The following is a 15,140-nucleotide window of genomic DNA, read 5'->3' as shown; positions in this document are numbered from 1 at the left end:
GTTAAATCCTAAGTTGCTCAGAGTCGGGTGTGGGTGTCCGATACTTGTGCAGATCTAGAGGTCCAGATCGTTCATGATTTAAATTTTAAGATTTGAGAATACGAATATGGGTGCGGGGATTCGGCTAAAAATAATTCAAATATCTAAAACTAGAGTTATAAAACATCTAAATTATGAGACATGTGTGGAAAACTTACAAGGTATTCAGAGAAGGAGAAAATATTGATCAAGGGGAGAATTCGAGTAGGAGATAAAAGGTTAATGACTAACATAAAAATTTCTATATATAAGGTATTCCATTTTCTTCAATTTCAGTCTAGCTTTTGTTTTGATTTCAAGAATCGTTGTATCTGTCCCGAATTTCTTATATTTTTTCCATGACTAGTTTTAACTAATTGCTTTTAATTGATGTATATACTTGACCACTTAGGATTAATTCACAACTCAGCAACCTACAACCTAGTTTAACCCAATAATCTCACATAGTCTATAATTCGGCCGGGAACCACAGTTGTGGACCTGGAAGAGTGCCTAACACCTTCTCTTTGAGGTAATTTGAGCCCTTACCTGATCTTTGGTGATGTTGACTAGTCAAACAGAGTCATCTGCAAAATAGGTGCCTTAATGCACCTCAAACCCGTTAGGTGGCGACTCTTCTCTTTTAATACCCATTTAAAAGAGTTGTCACATGTCGAAGCCCGATTTCGAAGGAAAAAGGGGGCGCGATAATGATACAACAACAACAACCACCAAGTGTAATCCCACAAGTGGAATTACTCTCCTTAATGATGTAGAGAATAAATCCTAGTCGTTCTCTCTTGGAGTCTATTTCCAATACCCATAGTGTTGTTTATATAGACTGCGGTAGGGTTAGGGTTGGAGTGCCTAATAGGCTGGCTAATTGCTAGCACCCCTTATGGGTGTATTTGGCCCAAAAGGCTAATGTTTTTCAACATATCTCACTCACACGTAAGGGAGTGCTTAAGATCCATCAACTAAGGGAAAACATATTTTCCTTCTCTTTCTCATGCATCATTCATGCTGGATAAATAGCCCGTGTCGACAACATATTATGAGAGTACGTTACTGTTAGATAGTTATATATTTATAAGTATGCCTAGCCCCACATTGGAATAGGAGTACTATGTACTATATAGAGTATAATTATAAATAAGACTTCTTGTATTATATTGTTAATATAATAAATAATATTCTTTTCCCATGCTACTTCTAACATGGTATTAAAGCAACCATTAGATATCAATCGCTGTGCAAAATACCAGCGACTCCGGGAAGATAAGATCACTCAACCGTATAGTTTTTTCGGTGACTATAAGGCTGTCTATGTTGAAGTCATATTCCGTCGGTGTTATTCAAAAACCAATACCACCACGAGGTAGATTAGTCTCCAGCAACCAACCCATTGAAATTTCTCCGGCAGAGACTCCTTCACGCGCCCCCACGTGCCGCCTGAAGAAGTTTTTCCGGCGAGGTTCAGACTCATACGCCGGCGCGTGAGACACTTCCCGGCTAGATTTTGAAAAAAGTCCTTCAGGCCAGTTTTGTCGTCAAGTGATCCCGAGTCTATCCATATCATTTTTTGAAATTCCAACAACTTTTCTGATTATCTCGCGTGAACAGTGATTTTCCAGCTTGCACCGTTTCCAGAACAGTTTCTATTTTCTTGTAGTGTTTTTGAACTTATTTTGCAGTGTGAAACTCGAATGGAGCTTTTACAGCTAGTCTTACTAATTTCAAAATTCTTCAGCGACTTCTCAACCAATCTCTGTCTACCAGCAACACTTTTGCAGCAAATTCTTGAGTTGGTCACTGAGATCTACCTTAAACCATTTTAATATCATTCATATCGGAAGCCTTTGACTCACAATTTGTTGGATCCAATGCACTAAATCCAATCCAGATGTTTTCTTTATCGGAATATATAGAGTTCCTTCCGTACACGCATATAACAGACATCTTCTGAGATTGCTATTGTTGTTCAAGCAGGTAATACCGTTACTTGTGTCTCTCAATCTTCTTCTTATAGTAATTGGATAATTGATTCAGGAGCACTTGATCATATTTCTGGTAATGAATCTGCTTCCAGTACTATGTCCTATTCTCAATCTCTTCCAACGGTCATAATGGTCAATAGGTCTCAAACCATGGTAACTGGAATAGGTCAAGCAACTCCACTTCCTTCATTACCTCTGAATTCAGTTCTTTATGTTCCCTGTAGTCCTTTTAATCTTATAGTCATTAATCGCTTAGCCAGATCACTTAAATGCTCTATTTTATTTCTTGATGACTTTGTTTTTATACAGGAACACAATACGCTACGGATCATTGATACCGGGAATGAAACAAATTGATGGTAACTTAAACCGACATAACGGGGATTAAGATTAAGTGTGGACTGTATATCTTTCCGTAGTGCAATCGGTTGACTAGAAGGAGACAAGTCCGCAGTATTAGCAGGGTCTGGTGCAGGACGTGAATCAGGTGGGCCTGATGCTGGGTGCGGACGACGATAATAAGTCAGGAATGGTGGAGCTGAGAAGGTTGAACTAGACTAGGTGGTGGAACTGGAGCTATAGATGGTGGGACTGGAGCTGTAGGTGGTAGAGCTGGAGTTGTAGAGGAAGATGAATGGGAGATAGTGACTGAATCTCCAAAAGATGGAAATGGTAGCACCTCAAAAATATCTAAGTGATTACTTGGACCTGTGAAGTATGCCCGGGTTTCAAAGAAGGTAACATCAACAGACATAAGGTACCGCCGGAGGTTAGGAGAATAGCATCGATACCCCTTTTGCGTTCTCGAGTAACCCAGAAATACGCACTTAAGAGTAAGTGGAGCTAACTTATCTTTTCCTCGAGTAAAGTTATGAACAAAACACGTGCTTCCAAAGACACGGGGTGGAAAAGAGAACAAAGGTAAGGGAGGAAACAGGACAGAGAATGGAACTTGATTCTGGATAGCTGAAGATGGCATACGATTAATAAGATAGCAAGATGTAAGAACTGCATCCCCCAGAAAATGCAACGGAACATGAGATTGCATGAGTAGGGTATAAGTAGTTTCAATAAGATGTCTATTCTTTCTTTCAGCTACCCCATTTTGTTGAGATGTGTGAGGACAAGATGTTTGATGAATAATCCCATGAGAGTTCATAAATTGCTGAAACGGAGAAGACAAATACTTTAGGGCATCATCAGTACGAAATGTGCGGATAGAAACCCCAAATTGATTTTGAATTTCAGCGTGGTCTGAAAAATAGAAAACAATTCAGACCGTTTTTTCGTTAAAATTATCCAAGTGCACCTGGAATATTCACCAATGAAACTGACAAAGTAGCGGATTCCCAAGGTAGAACTGACTCGACTAGGACCCCAAACATCTGAATGGACTAAAAAAAAAGGTGGCTCTGCTCGATTATCAAGACGCCAAGGGAAATGGGAGTGGGTATGCTTACCGAGCTGACATGACTCACACTCTAGAGTGGACAAGTGAGATAAATTAGGTACCATTTTCTGAAGTTTTGACAAACTAGGATGTCCCAACCGTTTATGTAATAAATCTGGTGAATCAGTAATAGGACAAGTTGTTGAAGAAAGAGAAGATGTGAGTCCATGTGATTTAGCAAGGATAAAGTAATAAAGTTCATTTGATTCACGTCCGGTACCAATCGATGCCCGTACTGTGTTCCTGTATAAAAACAAGGTCATCAAGAAATAAAACAGCGCATTTAAGTGATTTGGCTAAATGACTAACAACTATGAGATTAAAAGGACTATTGGGAACATAAAGAACTGAATCTAAAGGTAAGGAAGGAAGTGGGCTTGCTTGACCTATTGCAGTTGCCATGGTTTGAGACCCATTGGCCATTGTGACTGTTGGAAGAGATTTAGAATATGAAGTACTAGTGAAAAGAGATTTGTTAGCAGAAATATGATTAGATGCACATGAATTAGTGACCCAAGAATCAGACGATGAAGATTGGGAGATACAAGTCACGCTAATACATGTTTGAACAACGGAATATGTCTCTGAAGATGTCTGTTTACAAGCTTTATACTGAAGGAACTCATATAATCCAGTACAGAAACCATCCAATTATTCATAGTATTGGATCCCATGTCGCTACAATTAATTTCTCAAATTCTTGGCTAAAAGTTGTAGGGTTAACTTGAAATAGTGAAAAACCGTAACTTCTTGAAAACTGAAGATATATTTGGGAAAACACTGTTCACAGTAGAGAAAAAGAGCACTATTTTACGCCGGAAAACACTGTAGCTCGCCGAAAATTTTTAAAGTTGTCAGAATCTGTCGGTAATAGTACTGGTGGACTCGGAATTGCTTTGCGACCAGGCTGTCCTGAAGAAGCTTGTCCAAAAAATGGGCGGAGAAGCATGCATGCGCCGGCGCGTGGGACAGACTCGCAAGCGAAATCCCATATCTGGGTGGCGCGTGGGGCGTCTCTTGCGGTAGAATCTTTTTGGGGTTTGGTCGCTAGAGGTTTGTGACTCTAATGGTGGTGTTGGTTTGTGCACAACACTCACCAAACGTGAGATGACGCAAATCAGTCATTTAGGTCATTTGAAAATTGCATGATGACTGAGTTTTTTCTTCCCAGATGCCGTTGGAATGACGCACATCGATCCTTTCTCACTAAAGTGGCTTAGCGGTATGTTAACAAATTAGTCCACTACTGAAACAAGACTTCATAAGTTCAGGGACTTGAGAATGGAACAAAAAACAGGGAGACTCAACCGTCTCCCGAAAAGAGATGCAGCTATGTTGAAAAGACAATTATCTCGCTTGCAAACATATCTGGGCGGGATTACCATGTGAGAAAGCACTAGACAAAATATTATTTCATATTTTCTCTGTTACAATAAGCCCTATTTATATGTATACGTAATACATAACTTACTCCTATTACATAAGGGACTAAGACTAAGTACATATATTCACATAACTATTCTAACAGACTTTATTACCTTATCCTTGCTAAATCACATGAACCCACATCAACAGTGTTGTTCTATTACTGATTCACTAGATTTGTTACATAAACGACAACTGGAATAGGTCAAGTTAGTCAACTTCCTTTTTTACCTTTAAATTCAGTTCTTTATATTCCTAGTAATCATTTTAATCTCATATACATTAGTCGCATAGCCAAATCACTTAACTGCTCTATTTTATTTCTTGATGATATTGTTTTTATACAGGAACACAGTCTCAGGACAGATTATTAGTATCGGGTGTGAATTAAATGGACTTTATTGTCTTATCCTTGCTAAATCACATGGACTCATATCTTGTTCTCATATAACGAATTGCCATATTACCGATTTACTAGATTTATTTCATAACTGTTGGGACATCCCAGTTTATCAAAACATCAGAATATGGTACTCGGTTTGTCTCACTTGATCACTCTAGAGTGTGAGTCATGTTAGCTCAGTAAGCATACTCGCTCCCATTTTTCTCGACGTCCTAGTAATCCAGCAGAGTTAGCTTTTACTATAGTCTACTCGGATGTTTGGGGTCCTAGGCAAGTCAGTTCTACCTTGGGATTCGGCTACTTTGTCATTTTCATTAATAATTATTCCAGGTGCATTCTTGATGAAAAATCAATATGAGTTGTTTATATTTTCCAGACCATATACCCTGAAATTTAAAATCAAGTTGAGGTTTTTATCAGCGCATTTCGCAATGATAATGCCCTAGAGTATTTGTTTTCCCCATTTCAGTAGTTTATGAACTCTCACGGGATCATTCATCAAACATCATGTCCGTACACATCTCAACAAAACGTGGTGGCGGAAAGAAAGAATAGGCATCTCACTAAAAGTGCTCGTATCGTACTCATACAATCTCATGTTTCGTTACGTTTTTGGGGGATGCATTTCTCACGTCTTGTTATCTTATCAATCGTATACCATCCTCAACTATCCATAATCAAGTTACATTCTCTTTCATGTTTCCTCACTCACCGTTGTTCTTTCTTCCACCCCTTGTCTTTGGGAGCACTTGTTTTGTTCATAACTTTACTCCAGGAAAAGATAAGTTAGCTTCTCGTGCTGTTAGGTGTGCATTTCTGGGTTACTCGAGAACACAAAAGGGATATTGATTCTATTCCCCTGACCTCTAGCAATGCCTTATGTTTCCTGATGTTACCTTCTTTAAAACCAAGCCATACTTCACAGGTCCATGTGACACTTAGACATTTGTGAGGTGTTACTACTACCATCGTTTTGAGATGCAGTCACTTTCTCCCCTTCATCTCCCTCCACTACTCCTGCTCCACCACTTACAGTTTCAGTTCCATCACTTACAGCTCCACCACTTTGGCCTTGTATGTCGGTTCCAGCTCCACCACCTACAACTCCAGTCCTATCACTTACGACTCCAATTCCATCACCGACAGGTCCAGTTCAATCTTCTACAGCTCCACATTCCTAACTTATCATCACCGTCAGCGTTCAACATCAGGTCCAGATGATCACGTCTAGTATTAGGTCCTTCACCTACTGCGGATTCATTTCCTTCTAGTCTACGATCGCCCTTCGGGAAGGTATAAAATTAACTCTTAATCCCAATTGTATTGGTTTGAGTTATCATCATTTATCATCACCCCAACATGCCTTTGTGTTATCTTTGTCCTCTATTTCTGTCCCTTAGTCCACAGGTGATGCGCTATCTCATTCTGGATGGCGACATGATACGATCGGAGAGATGTCTTCTTTACATGCTAGTGAGACATGGGAGCTTATTTCTCTACTTTCAGGTGAATCTACTGTTGGTTGTCGGTGAGTTTATGTAGTTAAAGTTGGCCTAGATGGTCAAATTGATCGCCTTAAAGCCTGCCTCGTTGCCAAAGGTAATACTCACATATTTGGGCTTGATTACAGTGATACTTTCTCTCCCGTGGCGAAAATAGCATATATTTGCCTTTCTCTATCCATGGTGGTTGTTCGCAAATGTCCTTTCTATCAGTTGGACATTAATAATGTTTTTCACCACTGTGACTTTGATGATGAAGCTTGTATGAAGCAACTACCTGGTTTTGTTGCTCAGGAGGAGTCTAGTGGCCTTGTATGTCGGTTGTGCTGCTCACTATATGGTTTGAAGCGTTCTCCTCGAGCATGGTTTGGTAAGTTTAGCACATTTATTCAGGAGTTTGACATGACTTATAGTGAAGCCGATCATTTTGTATTTTATTGGTATTTTGCTCAAAATTTGTGTAGTTATTTGGTGGTTTATGTTGGCGATATAGTTATTACCAGGAATGATCAGAATGGTATGATCAGAATGGTATCGCTCGTTTGAAGCAACACCTCTTTCAGCATGTCCAGACTAAAGATCTGGGAAGGTTGAAGTACTTCTAGGTATTGAGGTCGCTTAGTCTAACTTAGGTGTTGTTATTTTAAAGCGAAAGTATGCCTTAGACATTTTTGAGGAGACATGAATGACGGGTTGTAGACCCATTGGCACTCCTATGGATCTTAATTGTAAACTTCTACTAGGACGCGCGCGCGCGGGCGGGGGGGGGGGGGGGGGGAAGGAAGAGGGCTCTTAGCGATCCTGCCAAGATATAGGCAGCTTGTTGGTAAATTGAATTATCTCACAATGACTAGACCTGATATTTCCTTTCCTGTGAATGTTGTAGGCTAGTTTTGTGGATTCTCCCAATGATAGTCATTAGAATGTAGTTGTCTATATTCTTCAATATATAATATTATCCCCAAGAAAAGGATTATTGTTTGAGGATCGAGGTGCTGAGCTGACCGTGGAATACAAAGATGTTGATTGGGCAGGATCACCTTGAAATAGACGTTCTACGTTGGATATTCTGTGTTATTAGGAGGTAATTTGGTGTCTTGTAAGAGTAAGAAACAGAATGTAGTTGCTTGGTCTAGTGTAGAAGCAGAACATGGAGCAATGGTTATGGTAACACGTGAGCTATTTTGGATAAAACAGTTACTCAAGGAAATATAATTTGTTAAATTCAGTCACATGGAACTTGTGTGTGATAATCAAATTGCCCTTCGTATTGCATCAAATCCGGTGTTTTATGAGAGGATTAAGCACATTGAGATTAATTGTCACTTCATTAGAGAAAAGATACTCTCAGGAGATGTTGTTACAAAGTTTCTGAAGTCACTTGCAGATATTTTCACCAAGTCTCTTACTAGTCCAAGTATTAGTTACATTTGTAATAAGCTCGGCACGTATGATTTATATGCGCCGGCTTGAGAGGGAGTGTTAGATAGTTTACATATATATATTAGTATGCTTAGTCCCACATTGGAATAGGAGTAGTATGTATTTGTAGAGTGTAGATATAAATAAGCTTCTTGTATTATAGTAAAGTGATACAAATTAATAATTTAGTAATATAGATTTTCCGTGCTATTTCTCAGAAGAATGATTATATGTAGTTAGAACAACTTATTTTGATGGTTGTTATTGAAGGCATAATTCAGTAAATAAAAGTAGGAAAAATTACTCTCATTGTCAGTTGGCCCAACATTCTAATAAAATTGGGCCTATATTTTCCCTTCTTACCCGGTATGGCCCAGTTTGTACATAAGTTGAATAATTATTTTCATCGATTAGCCACATTACTTTCCCCAGTCTCTTTTTCTTTATGCGAAAGAATTTTTTTCATTCCCAATTCATAATTCTAATCAGTTTTGTCTTTCAGATTTTCTCCCCACCCCTCTTTCTCTTTCATTTTCAATTCGCTCTTGCTTTCTCTCTCTCTCCCTCCCTCTCCCCCTCTCTCTCTGGCAAAATAGTCGAGTTCTTCTTCAAATTTCCTTGCTCCATTTCATTTGTATCTTCCTCTTCCACAAAATAACACTGTTGAACAATCCACAGCCGGATCTATCTTTTGTAGTCTTTTTCTTTTCGATTCAGTGCTCGCCGAAGCCGATTCCGACTTTGACATTAGAGGATCCTTTTATTCTCTGGTCGTTGGTGAATATACATATATCTGATCCATTCATGGTACTGCGTTTAGTGTCTTGCTTGAGTTTGGTAATTGTTGAAGTTATACTGCTTTTGGCATTTTGGCGAATTTTGTTACAGAAAGTTGTACTGCTGGAATTAAACTTGTGGTTCATGTATTACCCAATGGCAAATGTTAGTTGTGCTGCTTTGCTTTATGAAGAAAAGCTGGGCTACATCCCGTTCGAAGAAAAAAAAATATATTGAGTGGTTATCTCTTTTTATTGTCTCTTATTCTAAGTTATGAAATCTCTTTTTCTTTTTTGGTAATTTTTCCTTCTTCTTCTTCTTCTTCTTCTTCTTCTTCTTCTTCTTCTCACTTTTAGTGGACTTCCGAAGGGAGGAAGAATGATGTATATGTTGTATAACTATATATACTTTGTATAATCATGTATAACCATATATATTTGTGTGTATTCTCATAGTTATACAGAATTATACATGATTATACACAAGTATACAAGATTATACATAATTATAGAAAATAGATAATTGTAAAAAAATATTTGGATTTCTTGCCTTCAGATAGTGTGTATTATTATATATTTGTGTATAATTAACGTATGACTATGTATAACAATGTATATAAGGTGTTTAATAATGTAAATTTTTGTTTTTTCTTGTGAAATAAGAATTTCCCTTACAAAACTTTTAATTTTGCAAAAAAAAAAAGTTGAATTATAGACTTTAAGGATAAATATATTTTTTACTTCAACTTCCTGATATTGTGAATTTTAGGAAATACTATAAAGAGGGAAGTAAAAAATAAATAAGAATGAAAATTGAAAAAAGGAAAAGATAAAAATGAAAGAAAAAAGCGGAATCTGATTTAGGCGTGATTATGGGTGTAGTTGACGAAGTTCGACGAAATTTGCGAGTTTGACTTGTTTTCATAAAATTGATTAATGTTTGTGGGCTACCGGATGAAAATCATATTTGTGGGTTAGGCGGGTGAAAAGTACTTTGTACAAGTGTATTTTCATGTAAATTTCCCATAAAAGTATACTCTTTCTAACAACTTATGCTTTTAGATGTGATGGTTACACACTTCAACATGGTATCAGAGCAGGCAGAGGTCCTTGAGTCGAGTCTCACCGCTGCCCAATATAAAAAAGAATTTTCACGTGCTTGACTCATCAAAAAGAATCAAACCCGCATATGAGGGAGTGTGTTGAAGACATAATTTAGTAAATAAAAGCGTGCTCTTTCTAACAGCATAAACTTTTAAATGAGATGGTTACATACTTCAACAATTATAAAGGATAGAATTTGAGATTTTCTGTCTCAAAGTCGTGCCTTATCTCTTAGAAATGAGATAAATGAAAATAAATCCCTGGTTGGGGCTTTCATCAAGCGGAAAAATGCAGGGCGTGTGTGTTGTGCATGCTAAGCATGAACTGCACGCACAAGACTTCCCACAAACAGACAAAATGCCCTTATGCTATTGCATGTTGTGCGTGCAAGCTTGCGCCATATGCACATGGTCTTCCTGGTGACATCCTTCAGTAAAATGAATAATGTTTTTTTTAGGAATCAAGAAATAACAAAATTTTAAACCGTAGAAACTAGAGTAAGAGTGTTACAACACTCTAGAGACCATACCATTATACTCCTACATCTGAAGTAATATTTTTTTGAATTTAGGTAACGTTTGTCAGAATCTAACCCCTAGTAGTTTCTTCCACCTTTTCTTTTTCCTAAAGTTTTCATTTACACCTAAACACTCTCATTTCACTCCTAATCTGCACAAACACATCTTTCAACCTTGTAGCACATAAAACTACGTATAATCGAATTAAAACTTAGCAAAAATTTTATGGTGCATAACAACTTGATCCTCTGGCCTATTTGTAGGTATTATAATGATAATGTCTATCCCTGGTTGGATGCATATACAGAAGATGTTGGCTCTGGATCACATTTACACATCAGTTTGTCTAAGAATGGAGAAAACGTTTTTACGGCATCTGAAGAACCAAATCGGTATGGGATATCGAAGATTGGAGAATCGTTCATGGCTGGGGTGTTAGATCATCTTCGTTCCATATGTGTATTTACAATGCCTATCCTTAATAGGTAAAGATAATTTTTATAACTCTTAATGCATTGTTACCTTTGTATCTATTGGTGGCTTGTTTATGCTCTCTCTGGATTGCTAATTTTTCTAGATGAGCATATCTGTCTGATAGAAATATCTCAATCTGCTTTGTTGCGAGACTGCAGCACCATTTTCTCTATTTGAACAGTGACAGAGTTTTAACTAATTGCAACTACAAGGTGGAGCGACACTTTGAATGTAACAACAAGTGATTAATGATTTCTTTATGAAAATTTTGCAGTTTTATCTGTTAACCCAATGTTTAAATTGTGAACGATCTTATTTTACTCAAAATTTTGTTTATCAAAGCATGTCGGTCTGAATATACCAGTGATATATATATTCATGTCTTTTCTGTTTCCGTGAAATTAGTTTCAAAGAACTTTATATCCTACACTTAGATGTAAAGTATCCTTTAACATATTTCGTCAACTGGCAATCCATTACGTTGCAATCACAAATTAGTTTTGATCAACTGAGATACTTATATTTCTCTTTCTCCAATTTTTCTGTTTCATCGTTGTTAAGTATTGAAGTAATTACAAGAGATTCTATCTCCACCTTCTTGTGTGATGGACTTAATTAGGAGAGATCATTGAACATCATTGCCCCTTTTATTTTTTTGTTTTTGGAATTATGATTCTAAATACTCATGATGCACAGTTATCAGCGCCAAATGTTTAAGTCGCTGAATTCGTATTACCTTTGCTGGGGGATAGAGTGCAAAGAGTTAGTTGTAAGAGCTTGTTGCCCTCCTGGAGCTGCAGATATAGTAACCAATTTTGAAATTACAACATTTGATGGAACTGCAAACCCACACCTGGGTCTTGCTTGTATAATTATCGCTGGGATCAATGGCTTGCGGAGAAGATTGCCAATTCCAGAACCAGTTGGTAAGCTAGACATAACTCATTTTCCCAGTTTATGGGGTTGACATTTGTGACTTTTATCTGATATTCAACATATATTTTCTTCTTAAACAGAGCCAAACGCTTATGTCTTTGATTACAACGATTATAACGACGATATAAGAGTACCAGGGGATCTTAGAGACTCTATCATCCATATAGACTCAGATGAATGGTTTAAGGACATGTTGGGTGAGAACTTTGTGGAAACGAGCGGAGGAGTCGTCCGCGTATGTTTCAAACTTTGCTTTCTTCATGTTATCTGTTTGATAGAATTTCTGTTTATTCACTTAGCAACTGCAATTAGGCATAATAAAGTTTATTCATGTTATCTGTTTGATAGAATTTCTGTTTATTCACTTTATACCTTTGCAAGTTTCATGCAATCTATTACTAACAATTAGGCATAATAAAGTAAAAACGTATGTTGTTACTATAACAATTTACCATTGCATGGGCACAATGGCGGAGCCAGGATTTTCATTAAAGGAATTTCTGAATATAAAGAAGTAAATACATGAAGAAGCCAAGTGAATTCAAAGTATAGTAGTTATAGATAAAAAAATATTTCATCTATTTACGCAGTGTATTTTCGATAAAGAGGTGTCAATGACGTTCTGCCCTTGCATGAGGAAGTGCAAGCTATAACTTTCCTTTTCTTACGTACTTGGAGTGGCAATTGCCATAGTCAAGTAACCAAAACATTGGCTAAATCGTATATTAAGCTTAAGCCATATTTAATGTTCCTCCAATTCATGAAATATTTGTTAACATGCTGAGGATGATTTCATATTTTGCAGGAGGAGCTTGGACACAGGCAGTGCGATAGAGAAAAAATATACGCGTACATTGTATTCAATTATTAGGTTTACTATATGCATCTGTAAGATAACGGTGGTTTATGAATTATTAATTGTCATATTTTAATTTCCTTTATTGTGTCCTATTTCATGTCTACTCGTCTTATGTGCTTGTTTAATACAGCATGATAGTAATTTTAGTTTCTAGTTTTCTTTTCCTCAGTAATTTTAGTTTCTCACTTCTGTTTAACTTTATATCATGCTTCTTGTCGATAGCTGTTGGTAAGAGATTAAGCTTTACTAAGTGTGTTGTATATCCTTTTGGTGTAACCGAATTCTTGAGCTCTTTTACTACCCAGGTTAGAAATTTGATTTCAAATTAAAATATTTAACATCAAATCCGCTGCTGCCATGAGGTTCTTTATACTTTTCATGTGTATAAAATAATGAGCTCTTTCACTGGTTTTAAAGATGAAGGTGAAAATGCACCCATTCCATCTAACTTCTTGTTTGGCTAGCCAAAGACACAGAACACAGATGATTGGTTTGATCAAGGTCATTTAAAGTACCCATTTCTGATGAAACTTCAATTCGATTATATGTTTCACATGATACCTAAGTGTAATGACCCGATTGGTCGTTTTGAGCTTTAACATTTCGTTTGGCGGTTTGAGACTTTGAGTAGCTTCATATTATGCATTATGACTTACGTATGTAGTTGGTTTTGACTTTTGAGAGGTTTAGAGTTGATATGGAAGAGTAATTCTCAATTCGAAAGCTTTAGGTTGAAAAAATTGACTAAGATTGGCTTTTAAGTAAACAACCTCGAAATTGGGTTTTGATTGGTTCAATAGGAACGTATGGTGATTTTCGACTTGGGCGTATGTTCGGAGTTGAATTTGGGTGTTCCTATAAAGTTATGACTCTATTTGTCGAAAGTTTGCAATTTGAACAATTGAAGAATTCACAAGTTTGAGCAGGAGTTGACTTTGAGGTTGTCGGAGTCGGATTGTTGTTCCGAGAATTGGAATAGGCCCATTTTGTCATTTGGGACTTGTGTGCAAAGTTTGGGTTCGTTCCGGACTGGTTAGACTTAAATAAGACATTTGGTTCGAAATTGGAAGTTTATGAACTTACAAGATTGATCGACGATTCTTGGTTTTGATGGTAATTGTGCTGTTTTGATTCTTTGGATAATGTATTTGGACTTGTTGGTATGATTGGACAGGGTCCCGAGGGGCTCAGGTGTGATCCGAGGTGGTTTCAGACCATTTTGGTTGTGTCGCATTACTGATTTCTGGTGTTGTTTTAATGTGCTTTGCATTCGCGATCAGTGAATAGCGTTTTTGTCGAGTGTTTTGGATTGCTGCTAATTTATTCAACGCGTTCACGATAAAGCTCTCGCATTCGCGGAGTATTGTGGATGATGGCTATCGCGTTCGCACAGGAAACTTCACGTTCATGAAGTGTTGGAGAAGGCTGGTCAATAGCCTTACGCATTCGAGCTTGGTCGCTCGTGGTCGTGCAGTTGAGAGGCCAATTGGCCTTTGCGTTTGCGTGGTGCACATCAAGTTAGCGATGAAGGTTTTAGGCGCTGGGTGAATTGTTCAACGTAAACACGGGCCTGAGGTCGTGTTCGCGTAGTGTACGACTGGGGCAAACTATATAAGTTGCTATTTTCGGAACTTTGCCCATTATTTCTTATTTTGAGCCCTACACTTTGAGAAGAGGAGATTTTGAAGAGCAATCCCAATACCACGTTGGAGGTAAACAATTTTTACTTAGATTTGGCTTTACATCTCGATTACCCATGAAATTCTACGCCTAAAACTTGGAATTTTGAAAGGAAATTTGGGGTTTTCGCCTACACTTTAAGAGAGTGTATTTTAGTTTGATTACTGATTTGGATCCGGTTTTGGAAAATAAATTACATATTTGGATTCGACAGGTTATGGGCATCGGATTTTGGTATTGGTTTCAGATTTCGGGCACGTGGACCAGGGTTGACTTTGTTGACTTTTGAAAATTTCATCAAAGATTAAAGCTTTAGGGATGATGATCGCTTCCTATGGCATTGTTGACTTCCTTGGATGATGTTCGGTTTGGGTTTGCGCAATTGGAGAGCTAGATCGAGGTTTTGACGCAGTTCGATGTTGAAGACTAGCACAAATGATGTTAGTATCTTGCCTAAGCTTGGTTTGTGGGTAATTTTTCCATTGGCTATGATATTTGTTATATGTTGGGGTGATGTATATGCGAGGTGACGACCGTATATGCGTGCATCATGGTTATTCATGATCCTGGTAGATC

General features: G+C 37.6%; 1 protein-coding gene across 2 annotated transcripts; it reads left to right on the top strand.

Moving 5' to 3' along the window:
* The first annotated feature begins 10,557 nt into the window (after nt 1–10,557).
* Nucleotides 10,558–12,985, top strand: LOC109209565 (glutamine synthetase-like). Of its 2 annotated transcripts, XM_019372867.1 has the most exons (5): nt 10,558–10,668; nt 10,879–11,100; nt 11,786–12,015; nt 12,106–12,260; nt 12,831–12,985. In XM_019372867.1, exons 2-5 carry the CDS (start codon nt 11,039–11,041, stop codon nt 12,894–12,896), a joined length of 513 nt encoding a protein of 170 aa, XP_019228412.1. In that variant the 5' UTR covers nt 10,558–10,668; nt 10,879–11,038; the 3' UTR covers nt 12,897–12,985. The 2 variants fall into 2 exon arrangements, with proteins under 2 accessions (XP_019228412.1, XP_019228411.1); XM_019372866.1 differs by lacking the exon at nt 10,558–10,668 and having other exon boundaries at nt 10,675–11,100.
* The last annotated feature ends 2,155 nt before the right edge of the window (nt 12,986–15,140 follow it).

The sequence above is a fragment of the Nicotiana attenuata genome, unplaced genomic scaffold (assembly GCF_001879085.1).
Source record: "Nicotiana attenuata strain UT unplaced genomic scaffold, NIATTr2, whole genome shotgun sequence".
Lineage (NCBI taxonomy): Eukaryota > Viridiplantae > Streptophyta > Magnoliopsida > Solanales > Solanaceae > Nicotiana > Nicotiana attenuata.
This window is presented reverse-complemented; position numbering and strand designations above follow the sequence as displayed.